Genomic DNA, 16,815 nt, shown 5'->3' with positions numbered 1-16,815 from the left:
AAACAGTGGGCAGCATGCTAAGAGAAGCCTTCCACGGATAAATAGAGGCTGGGAAATGTGTGAGAAAGGTCACACACATCTCAGGGGAAAGCAAAGGAGTGTTTCATTCAAATGTTCGATGTTTTCTGAAAGGTTATGGATGAATGCACATAGGAGCGGGTTAAAGGTGAACTTGGTATAAATAGCCGGTGAGGGAAGGTGCGAAGCACAACCATGTCAAGATTTGTATACTACTACAAATAATTAAACCGCTCTGACCCAGGTCCAGATAATGGCAATATTGACAACATTTTATAATAACCATCGCTGAGACATGCTCAATTGATAGTTAATTAAACTTAAGCTTAAGTTACAGTTAAATAGTAAGTTTACCTGTTAACTAACAACACATTATAACTAATATATGTTTAGTAATTATTAGTTATTTTAAGAGTTTTTTGTTGCTCACATCATAACATTCTATATGTTTTATAAGGCCATGCTAATGATTGATTACATCCATGATGTTCCACTCTGGATTTGATCTAATGCCGACAGAAATTCCGTCCATTATGATTGATTTAAAGAAATGCCAATAAACCAGAGCACGTTTTTCTCCCTTCCCAGAATGCTGTGTGGACCAGGCAGACCCTGGTCTGGCAATGTGAGAGTAATAAGCCGTCAATAAACATTATTTGGATGGCTATCATAAAGGTGCATCTGATGAATACATTATCTTGTTAATAGTAATTTTAGACTTTGTATAGCATCTATAAACATTACTTAGATATCTATTATCAGTGTACAAACAATCAATTGTCAAAATCTCTTTTATAGATCGCCAAAAAAAGATGTGATGGGGCTAAATGAATGTTACTGATGCTTTATCAACCACTTCTTAATAAGTTATAAGCATTAGTTGTATCTTAATAATAGCCATCCAAAGAATGTTTTTGGTTTACAAATAATTATCAACTATTGAAGTGTTAACTAACTAGCTACAGTTTTTGAAGATAGTTCATAAAAGAACACACATTACAATATTACTAATAATTGGTAAACATCATAAGTCCTTTCATTGTTAACAGTAAAGTAACTGTTAACTTAAGTAGAATAAAATATCAGTTAAAGATTTATTAAGGCTAACTATTATTAAGTGTTTACCCCATTTTATCATGGCTTTCAGTAAACATTTCAGAAGATATTTTGGGATACAGCGACAAGAAATGATCAAGGAATAACAACAAAATTCATAAAAACTGCAATGAAAGTTGATTGCATTTCCCTCTTCTCTCTTTAAAACTGTCTGATATTTCTCATCCCTCACACACCTTTCCCGCGCAGACAGACCTGGTTTCCAACCAAAAACGGCAGCAATAAAAACTCATGTGGCTGTCACTGAGCGATAAATGCGTCTTTGGAAAAGGTCACGCTGTTTTTTTTTTTTAAGCCTCAGCTCCCCTCGCAGGTCTTTGACTGTACCTGGATCTTTCAACGGCTCCTTTTAAGACGCATAAAAACAGAGTTTGACGCTTAAGGTATGTGACAGCTTTAGTCAGCGTTCAGACTGAAGAGATAACCCCATTTGTCTGCTTTTGCTTCTTAATCATTCGCCTTTATTTGTGGAAGCAGAAACCTTTCTATAATGGCAAAAGTAAACGTTTCTTAAGTAGAAAGTATAAAAGAATGATTGCTGCCATGCCTGTGCATGACGCCTAAGCATGCAGTGGAAAGATTACAATCTGGGTGGAAAATCATACAGTACAAGGGCTGAAATGTTTTCAATTAATTTATCTATAAGGTCAGTATCCCCGTGCAGTGTGGAGCAGTGGTTCTCCAATTTCTGGGGGTTGGCAGATGGTTGTGGAGAGAAAATTTAAATAACATGTTTTAGATTGGGGAATGGTTTTGACATGACTGTGTGAGTTTGGTCTTTTGTGATATTAAGAGCATAATTTGTACATCAGGAGATCGGAACACAGAAAAGGGTCTGTACGGGGGTCAGGGAGAGAGAAAAAGTCACAAACCCAGCAGAAATCTACAGTCTGGTGCACATTGGACAATGCTAGGGGCTAGCTGCTAAAACTAAACTAAACTGTTCAGAGAATTCAGAATCATCACTCAAAATCAACAGGGAGAGGCGTGTGGAAACAACCCCGGGGGGGTGGTCCACCAATCGTCAGGGCCAAGTTCATTATTCTGGGAGGTCCCGACTCATAACCATCCATGTGAAATCTCAAAAAATACTTCCTGGGTGAGACGTTCACACAGGTTTGGACCGGACATTAAATGCCAGCTCCCTTGTGTAACGTCCGATTGAGCCCGAGTGCAAATAGATCAACTCATTGTGCTGAGAATTCACAGTGAGTTAGTAGGCGTGGTAGTGACGTTTTATCATGTGGCTTAAAACAGGATGAAAACCAAAATATCAGGGTGAAGAAGAATGGCCATTTGGACAAAGATGCGAGCAGAAGTGGATAACTGGCAAAACCATGAGATTCTGGAACTTCTGCAGGTTGGGGCAGACGGTTATATCTCCAGAAGAATTCAAGGAACTGCAAGAGACTTGTGCATGACCAATTTTCAAAACGGCTGCATGGCGGCAATTTAATCCACGCCATGCCCTGCCTCATGCATGCTCTACCCAGGCTCCACCCTTCTCCTAAACCAAACAGAGTACATCCACTAGGTGACAAGGTGTCCGACACAATCTCTTGTTGTGTGATTTGATGAAGTCTTAGAGCAGCAACGTAGGACTTACTGCTCACCTTGGTTAACAAGTGTTAATTTTTTTTGTCTAACAATTGAAACTGAAAATTATGTAAAAGCAAAGAGCTAAATCAACAAGTTTAGCTATGTTAAAATGCTGCATAGTTGGTGATGGGGGGAGGGGGCAGAGAGGATAAAGAGCAGTGTTGTACTCAAGATTGGTCTTGAGGTTACTTTTTCAAGTTCTCGGTGTTTTCTCGAAATTGACCGCGTTTTTACTCTGTGTTGTCTCGGTCTCTGATAAAGAGGACACTGGATTTTATTTCAAGGCTAGTCAAGTCCACAACTGCAGGGATACAGTGATTCACAGGATTACAGTAAGATCATTACTGCGATTGGATGTCGGCCAAATCGTCTGCAATAACACTGGCTACCTAAACCATGAGGAGGTTTTTGTTTTCTGTGGGTGTTCTGGGGGAATGTGTCTCTTTCAGATCCATTTGATGAGTGCCTATGGTTAGCATTTTCCACATTTTGTCGTGTCTCACGTGCAGAACTTACGGTCTTGGTCTGGACTCAGTCTCAACCCCTCACAGGCTTGTCTGGCCTGGCTCGGATAAACTCCGGTCTCTGTGTTGACTAGGTCTCGGTTTAGGTTCGGTTTTTCCATTGAAGGGTGTTCCAGTGTGGACAGTGATTTTTATGAACTCAGTGTAGATGTAGTCTCGGATAACTTGAGCTCCACCATTGTTTCATTTCCCCTGCAAGTTATCATCACAAAGCCGAAGCTTCTATCTCCAAACACTGCACACATATCTGTATAGATATAAAGGCAAGGTCCTCAGCTAATTAAATCTGTAATCACTTTGTACTGTGAAAACATAAAAGGGAGGGGGTGGAGGCTGGTGCGAGGGGTTGGCTGGTGGTTTGATGAGGGCCAGTGGACTGTTATTTAATAAAGACAGCTAATTGGGTCGGAGATCTGTATCTTCATAAGACAATAAGAAGGGTCACTGCAGACGTGCATGATCAAAGTTTGCCTGAAGGAAGGCTGAAGGACAACAATGAAGAGAGAGATAAAAAGAGTTTACCACACGCAGGTTTTATTGTTATTTTTATTGTCAGCAGGGGTTGAAAGTCAGTGGTTATGATATGTAATAGCATTCAGGAGAGATCCAGTCTGAGAGCGCATCCTAATGAAGGACAGAGCAAGAGAAAAGCAGAAGTCTTCTGATGTCTTTTACTTCAACTGGAGGGCTCATCCTGCCCTCTGGTGGAAGAATAAATGAACTTCTCCTTTCTGTCTCACACAACATCCCCATCCCCTGCTATTTACTACTAGTACAGTTCTAAGCAAATTATGATCTATTTTATCCTTTTATCTACATATATATGTAGAAATGAAGATATACTGTATACATACAGTATATGCACATGGTGTGTGTGTGTGTGTGTGTGTGTGTGTGTGTGTGTGTGTGTGTGTGTGTGTGTGTGTGTGTGTGTGTGTGTGTGTGTGTGTTGAGAGAGTTTGGTTTGTTTCCCATTGTTATTCTGTTTCTTCTTGTATTGTGTACTTGTTCTAAGGGAAAAGGCTTAAGCTCGTTGGGAAGCCGTGTGCATACCTGCTTCAACGGTGGCTTGAGAAAGTTTACACACCCAGGCTAATGTGGATTAAAAAGAGGAATAAAAAACATATTTTGGAAATTTATCTTAATGCCTTAAACAAAAAAACATAGGTAAATCCACCCTTTTAAGAACACCAATTTTCTTTGGGAATGAATAATGTATTGTAAATAAATAAATGTGTTTCCTTAAAATACATCGGGCACAAGTAAACACACCACTATGTTAAATTCCCATAGAGGCAGAGTTATTTCATGGATCATAGATACTATCATGGATACTATGCAACCTGATAAAGGGGGGTTAGTTTAAATCCAAAGACCAAGGGAACTTTATCAGGATGCATAGTATCCTGATCCATGAAATAACTGGCCTTTAAATATAAAACTGTGCCTACTTCTATGGGAATTTAACATAGGGGTGTGTACATTTATGCCCCCTGTATTTTAAGGAAGAACATTTAATCATTTACGTACGTTCATTCACAAAGAAAATTGTTGTCCTTAAAAGGTTGGATTTTCCATTTTTTTTTTAAATTAAGGCAGTAAGATTAATTTCCAAAAGTTGTTTTTTTATTTCTCTTCTAAATGTATATTGTTACGGCCTATTGTACATATTGTTATTGCTGTGTTTGGTCACACCACTTGTCCACTGTCACAAGTCACTTTCTTTCACTCGTGTTTTGCCATTACCTTCATCTCAGCAGATTTGTGTTTTTCTCTCTCCACTTGCCCAGAACATGACTGCAGGGTTCCTTTCAAGCAAACATTCCACCATCAGCTTATTTACACCAGCTAGTTTCACCTTGAACAAGAGCAGGGGGAAGCTGAAATCAGCTGCTGTAGGCCTACTGTTAGACAGACGCCAAAACCTGCATACACTCTTATGCGTAGGCATAGTGGGCATTAAGAGACAGCTATAGATTAGTGCTTTTCAATTAAAGTAATATTTCATTTATATTTCAGCACAACACCACCTGCTGATTCAACTGATTCGTAGTTAAAGTAGCTGATGGAGCTTTTGGTATGCATATGAAATCCAGCCATTGTGTTTAATCAAATTTGCATTTAAATGGAATTTCCAAAAACCTCTACAGTGCTTCACGTAAAAATTATCTTCAAGGATTTTACTCTCAATGACAGATAATTAAATTTCCAAGCAATAAAAATAAAGTTTTTTTAACACTTTATTGCAATGCTTTCAGCCCTTCCAGACAATCATTAACACTTCTGAGTCAATTGCATATTCCCTTCTTATATATACGTAATAAATAATAACTGCAAAACACCAAAAACAAAACGGAATAAAAAATAAACAAAAAAGGAGAAATGGGTAGGGTACTGTAGGGTAGGGTAAGGTAGGAGAGTGGGTACTTGGGGAGTACCTTATTACAAGTCTTGTGTTTTTTATTTTCCAGATTTTTTCTTTGGGGTATATCTTATTCCATTTGTATGTGTGATTTCTGATTGGAAAGGTTCATTTTTCCATGTCTACAGTTTGCTCTGTCGTTGACAGCCATGAAATTTAATTTTGGTATATTTGGTGTCCATGTACTTGTCACCTCATGGCAGTCACACGTAGTATGTTAAAAAGATGCGGGTCTTCTGAAAAGTATAATTTCTAAATCATATCGGGAGGCTTTCATTTCATATGAATTGATTGAGTATTGTGTGAGCAGTAGTGATCTAAGACCTCATCACTTCTGTTTGGAATCAAATCTGGGTCATGCACCATTTCTCTACTGAGTATACATTCACTTTTGATTTTTAGGCTTTTGCATATCCTTTTCCAGTTTGTTACAGTATTTCTGAGACATTGGCTCTGTCCGGTATGTTTTTTCCGTGCTGCTTTTCCCATAAATGGTAATGTCTCTATTTCTATATTGGTCCATTTAGCTTCTGGATTCCCTTTCATTCACTTCATTAGTGTGTGTATTTGTGATGCATGAAAATAATTCTGTAGATTTAGAACACCTAACCCGCCCTCTTCTTTCGGTTGTTGTAAGATTTTAAATTTGATTCTCCATTTTCTATATTTCAAAATAAAGTTAGAAATAATTTTATTCCATATATTAATTTGCCATCCCGGTACTATTGGTAATGCTTGGAATCAGAATAAAAATGATGAGGGGGCAAACATTTTTATTGTTTCCATCATGCTTAATGGTTCATCTGGTATTATTCTCCATCTGTTCAGATCCGGTCTCCTTTTACTTTCCAAGACATGGTAGTAATTCTCATATAATTCGTCTAGATCCTCCCTAATATGGATACCCAGATATTTTATATTATTTGTATCCCATTTAAGTTTGTAGTCGTCTGTCAATGCTTGGCTAACTTGTTATTGTTGTTGTTATTATAATTTGTATCCTGAGACATTTCCATATTCTTCACTGGTTTTCATCAGTTAATGCACCGACTCAAAATTTAGAATTGTGTTCTAATGATTCCACAAAAAACATTGGATTTCTTGCTTCTTTTCCTTTTGTGGGAGCGGATCTTTTCTTGGCAATAGTGGAGCAGGAAAGATGAGGAGGTGGAGGGTTGATTAGCTGGAAGTGTGAGGGGGGGATTTGGGGTGCCTAGGGTGATGGAGGTCCCTAATTATTTCCCAGGCTGCATGGAGAAGAAGAGGTCATGACCTGTGCCTTCCTAGGCAGAATGAGTGATGTACTGCACTCGCCCTTGGCCTAGATGGATGCAGCACCAAACCTGGCAGTTGTGGATAAAATAAAAATGAAGGTGGTTATAAGTGTCCAAGACAGGAGAGACTGTTCTTCAGCGGTTACATCCGCCCAGAGGTGGATGAGCTCCTAAACAGAATGTCATGTGTTCAAGCTGTTCAATGACTGCTGCATCCATCAGAAGTGATATGCCCATTCATAAGGAAGAATGTGTGTACTTAATTAATAAATAAATTGCAATGAGCAAGGCAATGTGCAAGGCAATGTGCAAGGCAGCCTAAACCCTGAAACAAACTATCTTTCTTCCCATGATGTATGCCCTTTATTGATTTATTGGAATTAAACACAAAATACGTTTTGACCAATGTTTGATTTACGTGAATTAAAATCTACTCCAGGAGTGAGATTATTTGTATGTCCACATTTAAGAATTTTCACAAACATTTTAGTGATGCACTAATCTGTTGTTTTGTTTCCCAACACTGACACTTATTTCCTGAAGATTCCTAAATGTGTGGTTAGCATCTGGTGTCGTAAGGCTGCCATGCATCACCCGTGAATTATGAATTATACTAATTATTAATTAATTATTAAAAATAAGGGGGAATTTGGACCGGGAACAAGGAACAATTTTTATATACGTCAATAGCAAAAAAAGGGAGGATTTTGCCGCATATTCTAATCGGCTTCCCTTTAACAGATATAAAATGCATACATTGTCTTCTGGGAGGAAACATGCAGATGTGGTAGAAATGATGTTACTCACACAGTCTTCTTGTGGTCAACTTACTTATTTTACCAATTAAAGACACTATACACTTTTCTGTGAATACTTATAGATCTGCTCTAGACAAATAAATATAATCTTGCCACCAAAGTTATTATGACCAACTCCAGCTGCCTTTCTGAACTGGTCCCTGACCGAGCATGAACCCAAACACCGACAGAGATGAGCAATAGACTGATTTTTACTTATGAACTTTCCAAAAAAACAACATTTGACAGCTGGGTCAGAAAAGTCAGAGTGTGTTCTCCATCCACATGTGAAGTGAGATGCCTCTGTGCTCTGACCAAGTAAGGTATAAACTGTGAACAAACAGGACTGACCGCAATAATTATTGAAACTTTTTGTCTTCCATGGCTTAAGTCTGTTATACTGTATCCTGTAAGTGACTCCCCGGATGCTGCATAGCTGCCCACTGCTTCTAATACTTGAATGAATGAACAAATGAATTTCACTACTTTAACTTTCAATTTTATGTAATGAATAATAATAATAAATCCTAAAATAGTGACAATCGCATAATATGATGCAAACAACTGCTAAAGACAAAGGTAGTTATTAAATGGTCTATAATGCACGGTTTGTTTGCTTTCATCTCCTATGATAAATATAAGCAAGGATGTGTTTCTACACATCCTAAATTCATTAATGTTATTGATAGTTCAAACTTCTTTTATTTAAAATGTGTCAATTAATTTTTAATAATTTGAAGAAATAAACGATATTGTACATAGTAGTAATTTAATTACTTTATCTTGCCTAATTTGAGGAAATAGCCAATATATTTTCTCGCCCTGCAGATTTTAAATTGCACGCTATGTCAATCAAATAAAGGAATCGGCCTCTTTTGTTTCTGAGAGAAACAGCGGCTTCTCATTGGAGGAAATGTGTTACTGAAACGCCTTAAAATATATATCTTTCTTGTGATTGGTCAGGATTGACATGGCAACAAAAATACGTGACCAATGCAAAATTGGTTACTCTTCTATCCCCATAAGGCAGCAGCAAGCTCTAGAGCTCTCCACCAGCTTGTAGCGGGTTGATGTGTGTGTTTGTGGGTCAGCTTTCTGCTTTTAAGTCTTCTGAAATCCGTTGCATACCCCGTTTTCCCTTAAAAACTGTATTGTTTCTTCTTTGGTAGTCCCACAACAATATAAAACTGAAGTTGCTTTTGTAAAGGTAAGGCAGATTTTTTTCCCTTGCAAAACCTCAAAGCTCATCCAAAATGGCTTCTGCTAGCTAGAAGGCTAAGATACTAATGTCTAACCAGCGTCTTGTTCAAGCTAACCATAGAATATCGACGTTAGTTTACAAACCGGCAGATAGCCTAGCTTACCGATGGCTCAGCTGATTCAAGTAGAAAATGGCGTCGTCGCCTAGCTACTCGAACTAGTATTTACAGGAAAATAAACGTAGTAATGCATATTTTAAATGTCATGTAATATGACGAGTGTCCCATTAACTCACACGGGAGTCGGTCCAGGATCACTTCTAAACTGGCCTTTCTCCATGTTAAGTCTCAGCCATGATGGAATGATGCAGTCGACTGGAAACATTAGCGGCTAACCACGCTGCCCTGCCCCAATTCACTTCATAATGGTGTAACGTTAGGTTTGCAGTCTATTCCTGTTTTCGATCTAGCGTTAAATAGCAAAACAACATGGGGCATCTCGGTTAAGACTATAACGACACAGGGCATCACGGATTAGACAGTAACACTATTCCAATGTAACTGTGAACTATTCTCTTTATGTAAGGTTACACAACCGCCGAAACCATTTGCAAATTGCTTAAAAATGTATAATCAAACGTGGTTTAAAAAAAAGAAATCTGACCAAATGTCGTAACGTAGGTTTTACCAAACCTTGCTAGCTAATTAGTTGTTAGCCAGTTAGCTGACGCACCTTTTGATTTGTTGCAGCACAGCAAAGAAGAGCCCTGAATTACAGAATTACGTTTTGGTTTTTATAAACACGTTTGTTATTTAGGACAGAAAGAAAGTCTACAATAATAAAATGTGTATAAATACACACAGCCGCGAAAGATAGGGGGTAAAACCCTAGGCCTTGAAAATATACAAATCTAATGAACTCCCGTGTAAATAAAGTGCTTTTTGGTGAACGTCATTTGCTGTCATTGTGCCAAGTAAGCTCATCAACACTAATGTGTAGTGTGTGACGTATCTGCTTTTAATTTACTTAAGTACGTGTGTTGCTTTTATAATTTGTTTTCTCATGAGTGGCAAGGCCTATAACAAAGATCTGGCTACAGTTGGCAAAATGACATCATGTTGGACAACTCACCCTGCCTTATTTAGTCTCGTAGCCAATGAATATGCGTTGTTTTCCCCAAGCAATTACTAATTACACTCCCTTTTTCTCTTCCTCAGCACCGTTTCCCCCATCCCCTCCTGTTATTATTATTCTTTTGAGTATTCTTCATTGTCAAGCCGCCAAAGTGGAGAGTGCGATTGCAGAAGGGGGTGCTTCTCGTTTCAGGTAATAAACCAAAGCTTGAACAGAAAATAACAACAAGGGCATCTCTTTCTTTCTTTCTTTTCTCCATGCTTAGCCCTTCGCTAGCTCTGCCTGTTGGGCAGGAACTTCCGGCCTTTAGAACAAAACAGGATGTTGGAAAGCTCAAAATGGCTGTCAGACACTTCTCTTTGTGAGACCTTTTGAAAAGAGGGGCAGGGTAGACATAGTGTACATGGGAGGATTTCTGTCCTGTTGGTTAAATATTGGTGCTGGCAGCGCTGTCAACAGGATGTCTCACACTGTGGATTTAGTTTTAAAATGTCCAGATCGAAGCTTTAAATGATTTGGGATACTGGATGTTAAATGTACACTTTAGCGGGGGGAGATTTAAGGTTGCCATTTTATCGTGGACCTTCGAGTTTCACATGTTATGGCAGTTATTGGCAGTTGACAAATTGGTTGATGATTCAAATGTTTAAAAAATGCCTTGAATATAGGGTTGGGTGGTAATATGGTACACTGCAGGGTCTTAAGAATAGCAACGGTATCGGTTTCAATAAGTCATTAAATCAAATGCAATGCACTTATGTAGGAGACAAGGATTAAAAATGTATTTAATGCCTGAAAATGCTTATGTGAGTTTGTCATCACGTGACATTGTGGTGGTGGTGGGGGGGCAACCTGGTCTCAAAGAAAAACACAATTTCTGCAGTTTGGCAACATTTTGGGTTCCAACCTCATGAGAAAGGAGAGGTGTTTCTGTATTAGTGTTTGCTTTTCAGTTTCTGAACGGTGTAGGCACAAGCCAACAGTTTGGGGACACCGTCTGAGCCTTATGTCATAATTTCACGCTAATACCGTATACCACAGTCAAATATGGAGGAACTTGACAATATCAAAATTTGGAGACCGCCCAACTCTACTTTAATACAATTTCACTAGGCTTGCGGACACCCTGAATATACAAATATTCAGTCCCAGTCACCAGCTGATAGGCTTCATTGACTTGCAGTTCATCACACTGTCATGGAATCTTTGAGTATAAATAGTCCATGATGTCTATAAGCCAACCACAGCAGAGCACTTAGTGTAAACAATGACCTGTTCTGCTTTTCAACTGCACCTGAAACCATGCATGTCACCATAGCTTTTGGGCATCACATAGTGTTTTGGTCATTGAAGCTATGTTATGTGTCATCCAATCCATTATCCTAAATCATGACGAATCTAATGATGATTTTCACTACTGATCACTATTAGTTTGTCTTCTGATAATTTAGGTTTACAGTGCATGCTTTCTGCTGATTGAAATTTACAGTAGATTTGTAAGCATGAAATCAGCAACTCTCAAACTTGGGTTCATCAATGACATATTCTCCAAAAGAATCAAATGAAAGCCAGTTACAAAATCATACAAAAAATCATTGCAAAGCTGTGCAAACAATAAAAATTAAAGTAGCAGAAAGGAGATTTGCTTGAACTCAAACATGAAAAAGGAAAATGCTGACCAAACTGCCCCGCTGAAAGGTGGAAGCGGATAAACTTGTAAGGCACAAAACAGAAAACCAAATTAGTGCTAATTAAATAATACATTCATATATGGAAATTGCAGAACTATATGTCAAAAGGCTCTTTCCAACCGGAGGTATTTTTCAGTTCCCAGAACATAACGTTCCTAGATCCCCTTTTTCTCGTGTTCCGACAGGACCAAATTGGCGATTATTAAATTCCTTTGGCAACAATTGCTGTAACTCTTTCAACTCGTGCTTCAGAGCAAGGTCTTTTCCCTTTTTGACATCGGAACCCTTAGTGACCTAGCAACGTCTGAAACACAAACGATACATATTCTTCACTGTCTGTTGCAATTTGCCTACGTATGCTAACTCATAAGACAAACACCACACATTGAACCAGCTAATTGTTAATGCTAGTTAAACTTACCCATTCTTTTGTTTGCCTGTTGTGCTCTGCTCTTCTATCTCCTTCCATCATATAACCTATATTTATTATATGTTGCTGGAGCCTTTGTCTTCTGTGTTCTCTGTTAAGTCCTCCTGCCTAGTCTTTAAACACCACCGTGGTTTGTTGTATGTGGCGCTAAAGTCAAGTGACGGCGCTATGAAGAGCGTTGCCATGCTTTCATCACTCCCGTACCCCTCCTACCAGTTCCTATGGCCACTTGGCCGGTGCAGATGACACAACCACTTTTGGGGGAAAGTCATTAGTAGAACTGTTTAGAAGTGGACTGTTCTTAAAACTACATTCCTGTAACTATACTTTGTCGGCCAGATGCTAAAGTGTTCCTGGGCAAGATACTGAACTACAAGTTTCCCCCTGCACGTTGTATAAATAGCTGTCCACAGCTCCTACTATTAAGAATAAAGTTATTTTTTATTTATTTTTTGGTTAGTGTCTATCTATGAAAGATACAACATTGGTCGAACCCAAGCTACATGTAGAGACTCCTCGGCTTTGTTCCACTCTGTTGACTGACTCGTGCATCAATGCACACGCCATCACCTTAGATGGGCTGCTTTTGGTGTTGCTGTATGACTGCATTGCATCTCTCACTCTACAACAGTTGATTGTGACAGTCACTTGAAAAGGCATCATTCAGTGTTTATTAATGAAGCTATTAGGCAGGCCAAGCAATTATTCCTACTTTTCAGTTGAAGTCAATGGTTCATTGGTTTTCTAACATCAGTTATATAACCTAAACTATCTTCCTTAATACACATGCAAATTCACCCAGTTAATAGTCCAATCTACAGTGTGTGTATATATAACACATTGGACAGAAATATCTTTATGGCTGATTTGTATTGTATTCTTACAGATGAGTTTTAATTGTGCATTTGGGGGTGTGTAAATTCAACCCATTTGTAAGCAATGGCGGTTTCTCCTGAGTTTTTATGGGTGTGAATAATGCCTAAATGAATGAATAAGAGGAACAATTCATCTTTGAGCTTCCGTAGTGTTGCAGGCATGTAAAGTGTTCCCTTCCTTGTGTTTGCTTCTACAGTGCTTCTTCGGGGGGAGGAGGTGGTAGGGGCGCACCTCAGCACTATCCCAAGACTGTCGGCAACAGGTTTGTCATTGAATTTTCCTGGCGCACACTCAAAGTATACAGATTTAATTGTTACCACGATGGCACTAGTAGTTTCCCCCACTGCAGAAAAAGTGGACCACACAACTTTGTTGATTTAAAGAATTCCAGGACACTTTCATTTGAATACACTAAAGTCCCGTTAGGACATGATGTCAGTTAACTGCAGCTAGCACATGCATGTTTACTAACCGGGCAGCGTGGGCTTATTTTTACAACTTAGGGTAGAAAAAAAGGAAAGGGTTTTAAAAGCCTTGCAACGGGTACTCCCACTTATCTGAAGGGACAAATATTGTTTTGACGGTGCATTATTGTCTTCATTCAGCGATTTCAGTCGGAACAAATACCCATGGTCAAATAGAATTCATATGGTGTTATTTTTTTTAAAATAGTGTTACTATTTTTGATTTCAAAACCGTCTTGATTTTAAAAACAACTAATCACACTATGTATGGTGTTGCTTTTCCCATGTGATAGCATACACACTATTAAAAAATGGAAATTATGATTCTGTGAATCAATTTTAAATCTTTAGAGCTTGAATCGCAATACGATTGTGAATTATTTTTTTTAAGTAAACAGTTTGGCATTGAGTAATGAATGTCGGCCATCTCGAAGGGCGGCACCAATCGTCCATATGAAAATCTCACTGCACGCAATTGAATAAGACTACAACCAATCCCAACAACAAACAGGGTGAAGTATCCAGAGCCCCATACGCTTAGCCGCCAGCGGCGCTAACTGGTAGATTAAACTGTCGTCCTCTGTTTAGCTTGCCTGTGGCCCGCCTATTTCACAAACACTGATGTTATTGGTGCAGCTGGCCTCTGGCCCGCGAATATCACATACACCGATGTGATTGGTGTAGCTCGGCTACAAGGACAGCATTACTTGATGCCAGAGTAACTTGCTGAGCAAATTGAAATTGTGCTCTCGCGAGAACTCTGGATTTCCATGGAAAACCGCTGTGTTGTATGGGCCCCTTTTTGAGGCTATAGTTGGAATGCCCTTTAGTGGCCAGAGCGTATAATAATAATAATAATAATAATAATAATAATAATAATAATAATAATAATAATAATAATAATAGCAATAGCAACAACCACATGCTGATGGTGTCACTGGCCTGAGTAGTGCAGTAAGATTAATAATAGCCTAAATTTTAGCTATAAATGTTATATATGACATTTTAATGGTAATAGTATAGAGGACATTTTATTTTAAGTATTGTGGAGATTTGTTTTTTTGTTGTTGTGGCCTTTCTGTGCAAGTTGGACACAAGTTGATAGTTCTGGTAGTGCACCATTTGTAGTAGTACCATTTGAGTGTTCACTCACTTTTAAAATAAGTGGTAAATACATTGTGATTTACACTTGTTTAAATTATTCGGTCATTCTTTCTTTTTCCCCTCCTGCACTAATGTTCCCTACATACCTTTTCTGCACATGCCTGTATTCAGTCATAATGGCGTCTTTCCAACCAAGTAGCTACAGGAACGTAGTTATAGCAACAGTCCACTTCTAAACATTTACTAACTACTCTCCCCCAAAACCATTTTTTTTCGTTTGCGTTCAAACTGGCCAAATGGCCATTGGAACTGACCTTTTGTTGCCATAACATAGCCATCTAACCACCACTATGCGGAAAAGGGGAAAAACGTGAAGTAGGAGCTGAAAGAGTTACAGGAACTGTGGCCAAAGGAATTTAATAATTCCCAAACCGGTCTAGTCGGTACACAAGAAAAAGAGGATACTAGGAACGTTATGTTCTAAGAACTGCAAAAATCCCTCCTGTCGGAAATCAGCTAAGGACGGGACAGTGTTAAGAAAACTAAACCGAGGGGGCTTTTGGATGTTTTTTTATTCGCCAGGAGCAGCAGCGATAACGTTGGCTCTCCCATCCGCTGTAAAATTGATGCATTTGCATGATGGCTGTACAGCGCATTGAGACAATGAATGGAACATAGTAACTCATTTGCATGCCAACACTCACTCATATGCACTTAGAATCACTTAGAATCACACTAAGGTATGTAGGCCCACAATATTCATCCTTTTCATATCTATAAAATTTCCCAAATGAAACTATTCCCACTTTCTGTTTTGACAAGTCCCGTGTTTGCACTATACGATATAGTATCAGGAATGTCATTTCTATGACTCATTTGACCAAAACACTAACGTTTCTAAATTGTATTATTTTTTTAGGTTGGTGTGGATGTGCGCGATCAGATGGCAAGTTGTATGTTGACTGTTGAACTAAAAGACACACTGTGTAGGGAGAGATGGAGGGACAAATATACTGTAAATGCTGAGGGACTTATTGTCCTTTTTAACTAAATGTGATGTTATCATTTGCACCATGTAGTCTGCTTACCAAAATAAAATGCTGTAATTCGAGCCTGCCCAATAAAGGATTTTATAAGGCCGATACCGATACAAATATTTGGTTATTTAAAAATCGTGTGTGTATATATATATATATATATATATATATAAACAAACTTAAGATATGAGACTTAAAGTCCTTTTGAACAAAAACACATTAACAAAAAAAAGTGTTGCCAGAGCGCCCTCTGGAGGACAAACTATGCAGCACCAACACTCATAACATGGTTTTTATTTTATTTTTTAAATATTCATTAATCAGAATTTATCGGCCATTATAAATGCCGACACCGCTAGTTTGGTAAATGCCTAACATCGGCCGGTAATATCGGCCCGGTTGTGCGCTAGCTGTAATTGATTACACAGATCAGCATTTGTTTTATGCATTTAATGTTCAACACTGCAGTTTATAGGCTGCTTACAACTCAAAACAGCATCAGCCAGAAAATAGATGTTTTTCGGGAAGTACGATTTAGTTGCATGCAGGCCTGCACGATTAATCATAATCACGATCTTGAGTCACCCTTTGATTATTAAATCAAACATGATCCAATAAGGCGTGAATAAAATAACTAGGCAAAACACATATATGCCAATAGACTGTTCATCTATTTCGTCACATTACCTCTGACAACCTCATGTTTCTTGTTCTAAGAAGGTAATTCTCCACCTGTGAACATGAATGAGTCTGACATGGAAGATCACTGTGAGAGAAGGTGACTTTAACAAGTGTGTTAAAGGCTTAAGCATGAAATGACTACACAATAAAAACCTCAGACAAAACATTTCATTAAGACTTGTGCTTTGCGTGTGTGACAAATGCTGCATAAAGTATGTTAAACTCTAACAAACTCAGATTTATAGAGATGACCCATCAGCTACGACAACAGGATACAGAGCCCTGGGGCGTTGGACTTGGTGGTTTATAGTATCCCCAAAAATCCTGGCAGTGCTAGAGTTAAAGGGTTTTGTGCTAGAACAAGAACTGTATTTCAAGTGCAGTGTATTTTTATGTACCAACCATGGTATCACCATATTCTGCTTTTTTTTTTTCTCTCTCGCTCTCG

At 38.5% G+C, this 16,815-nt stretch overlaps 1 protein-coding gene across 1 annotated transcript in view; it reads left to right on the top strand.

The window, feature by feature from the left end:
- Positions 1-16,815, top strand: part of eif4g2b (eukaryotic translation initiation factor 4, gamma 2b) — an 85,352-nt gene that overhangs the window by 44,863 nt on the left and 23,674 nt on the right. The window contains exons 2-3 of the mRNA XM_034879028.1: positions 10,168-10,276; positions 13,278-13,343. Of these exons, the coding sequence (XP_034734919.1) occupies positions 10,168-10,276; positions 13,278-13,343 (175 nt within the window). The remainder of the gene's footprint in view (positions 1-10,167; positions 10,277-13,277; positions 13,344-16,815) is intronic.

Source organism: Etheostoma cragini, chromosome 8 (assembly GCF_013103735.1).
Source record: "Etheostoma cragini isolate CJK2018 chromosome 8, CSU_Ecrag_1.0, whole genome shotgun sequence".
Lineage (NCBI taxonomy): Eukaryota > Metazoa > Chordata > Actinopteri > Perciformes > Percidae > Etheostoma > Etheostoma cragini.
This window is presented reverse-complemented; position numbering and strand designations above follow the sequence as displayed.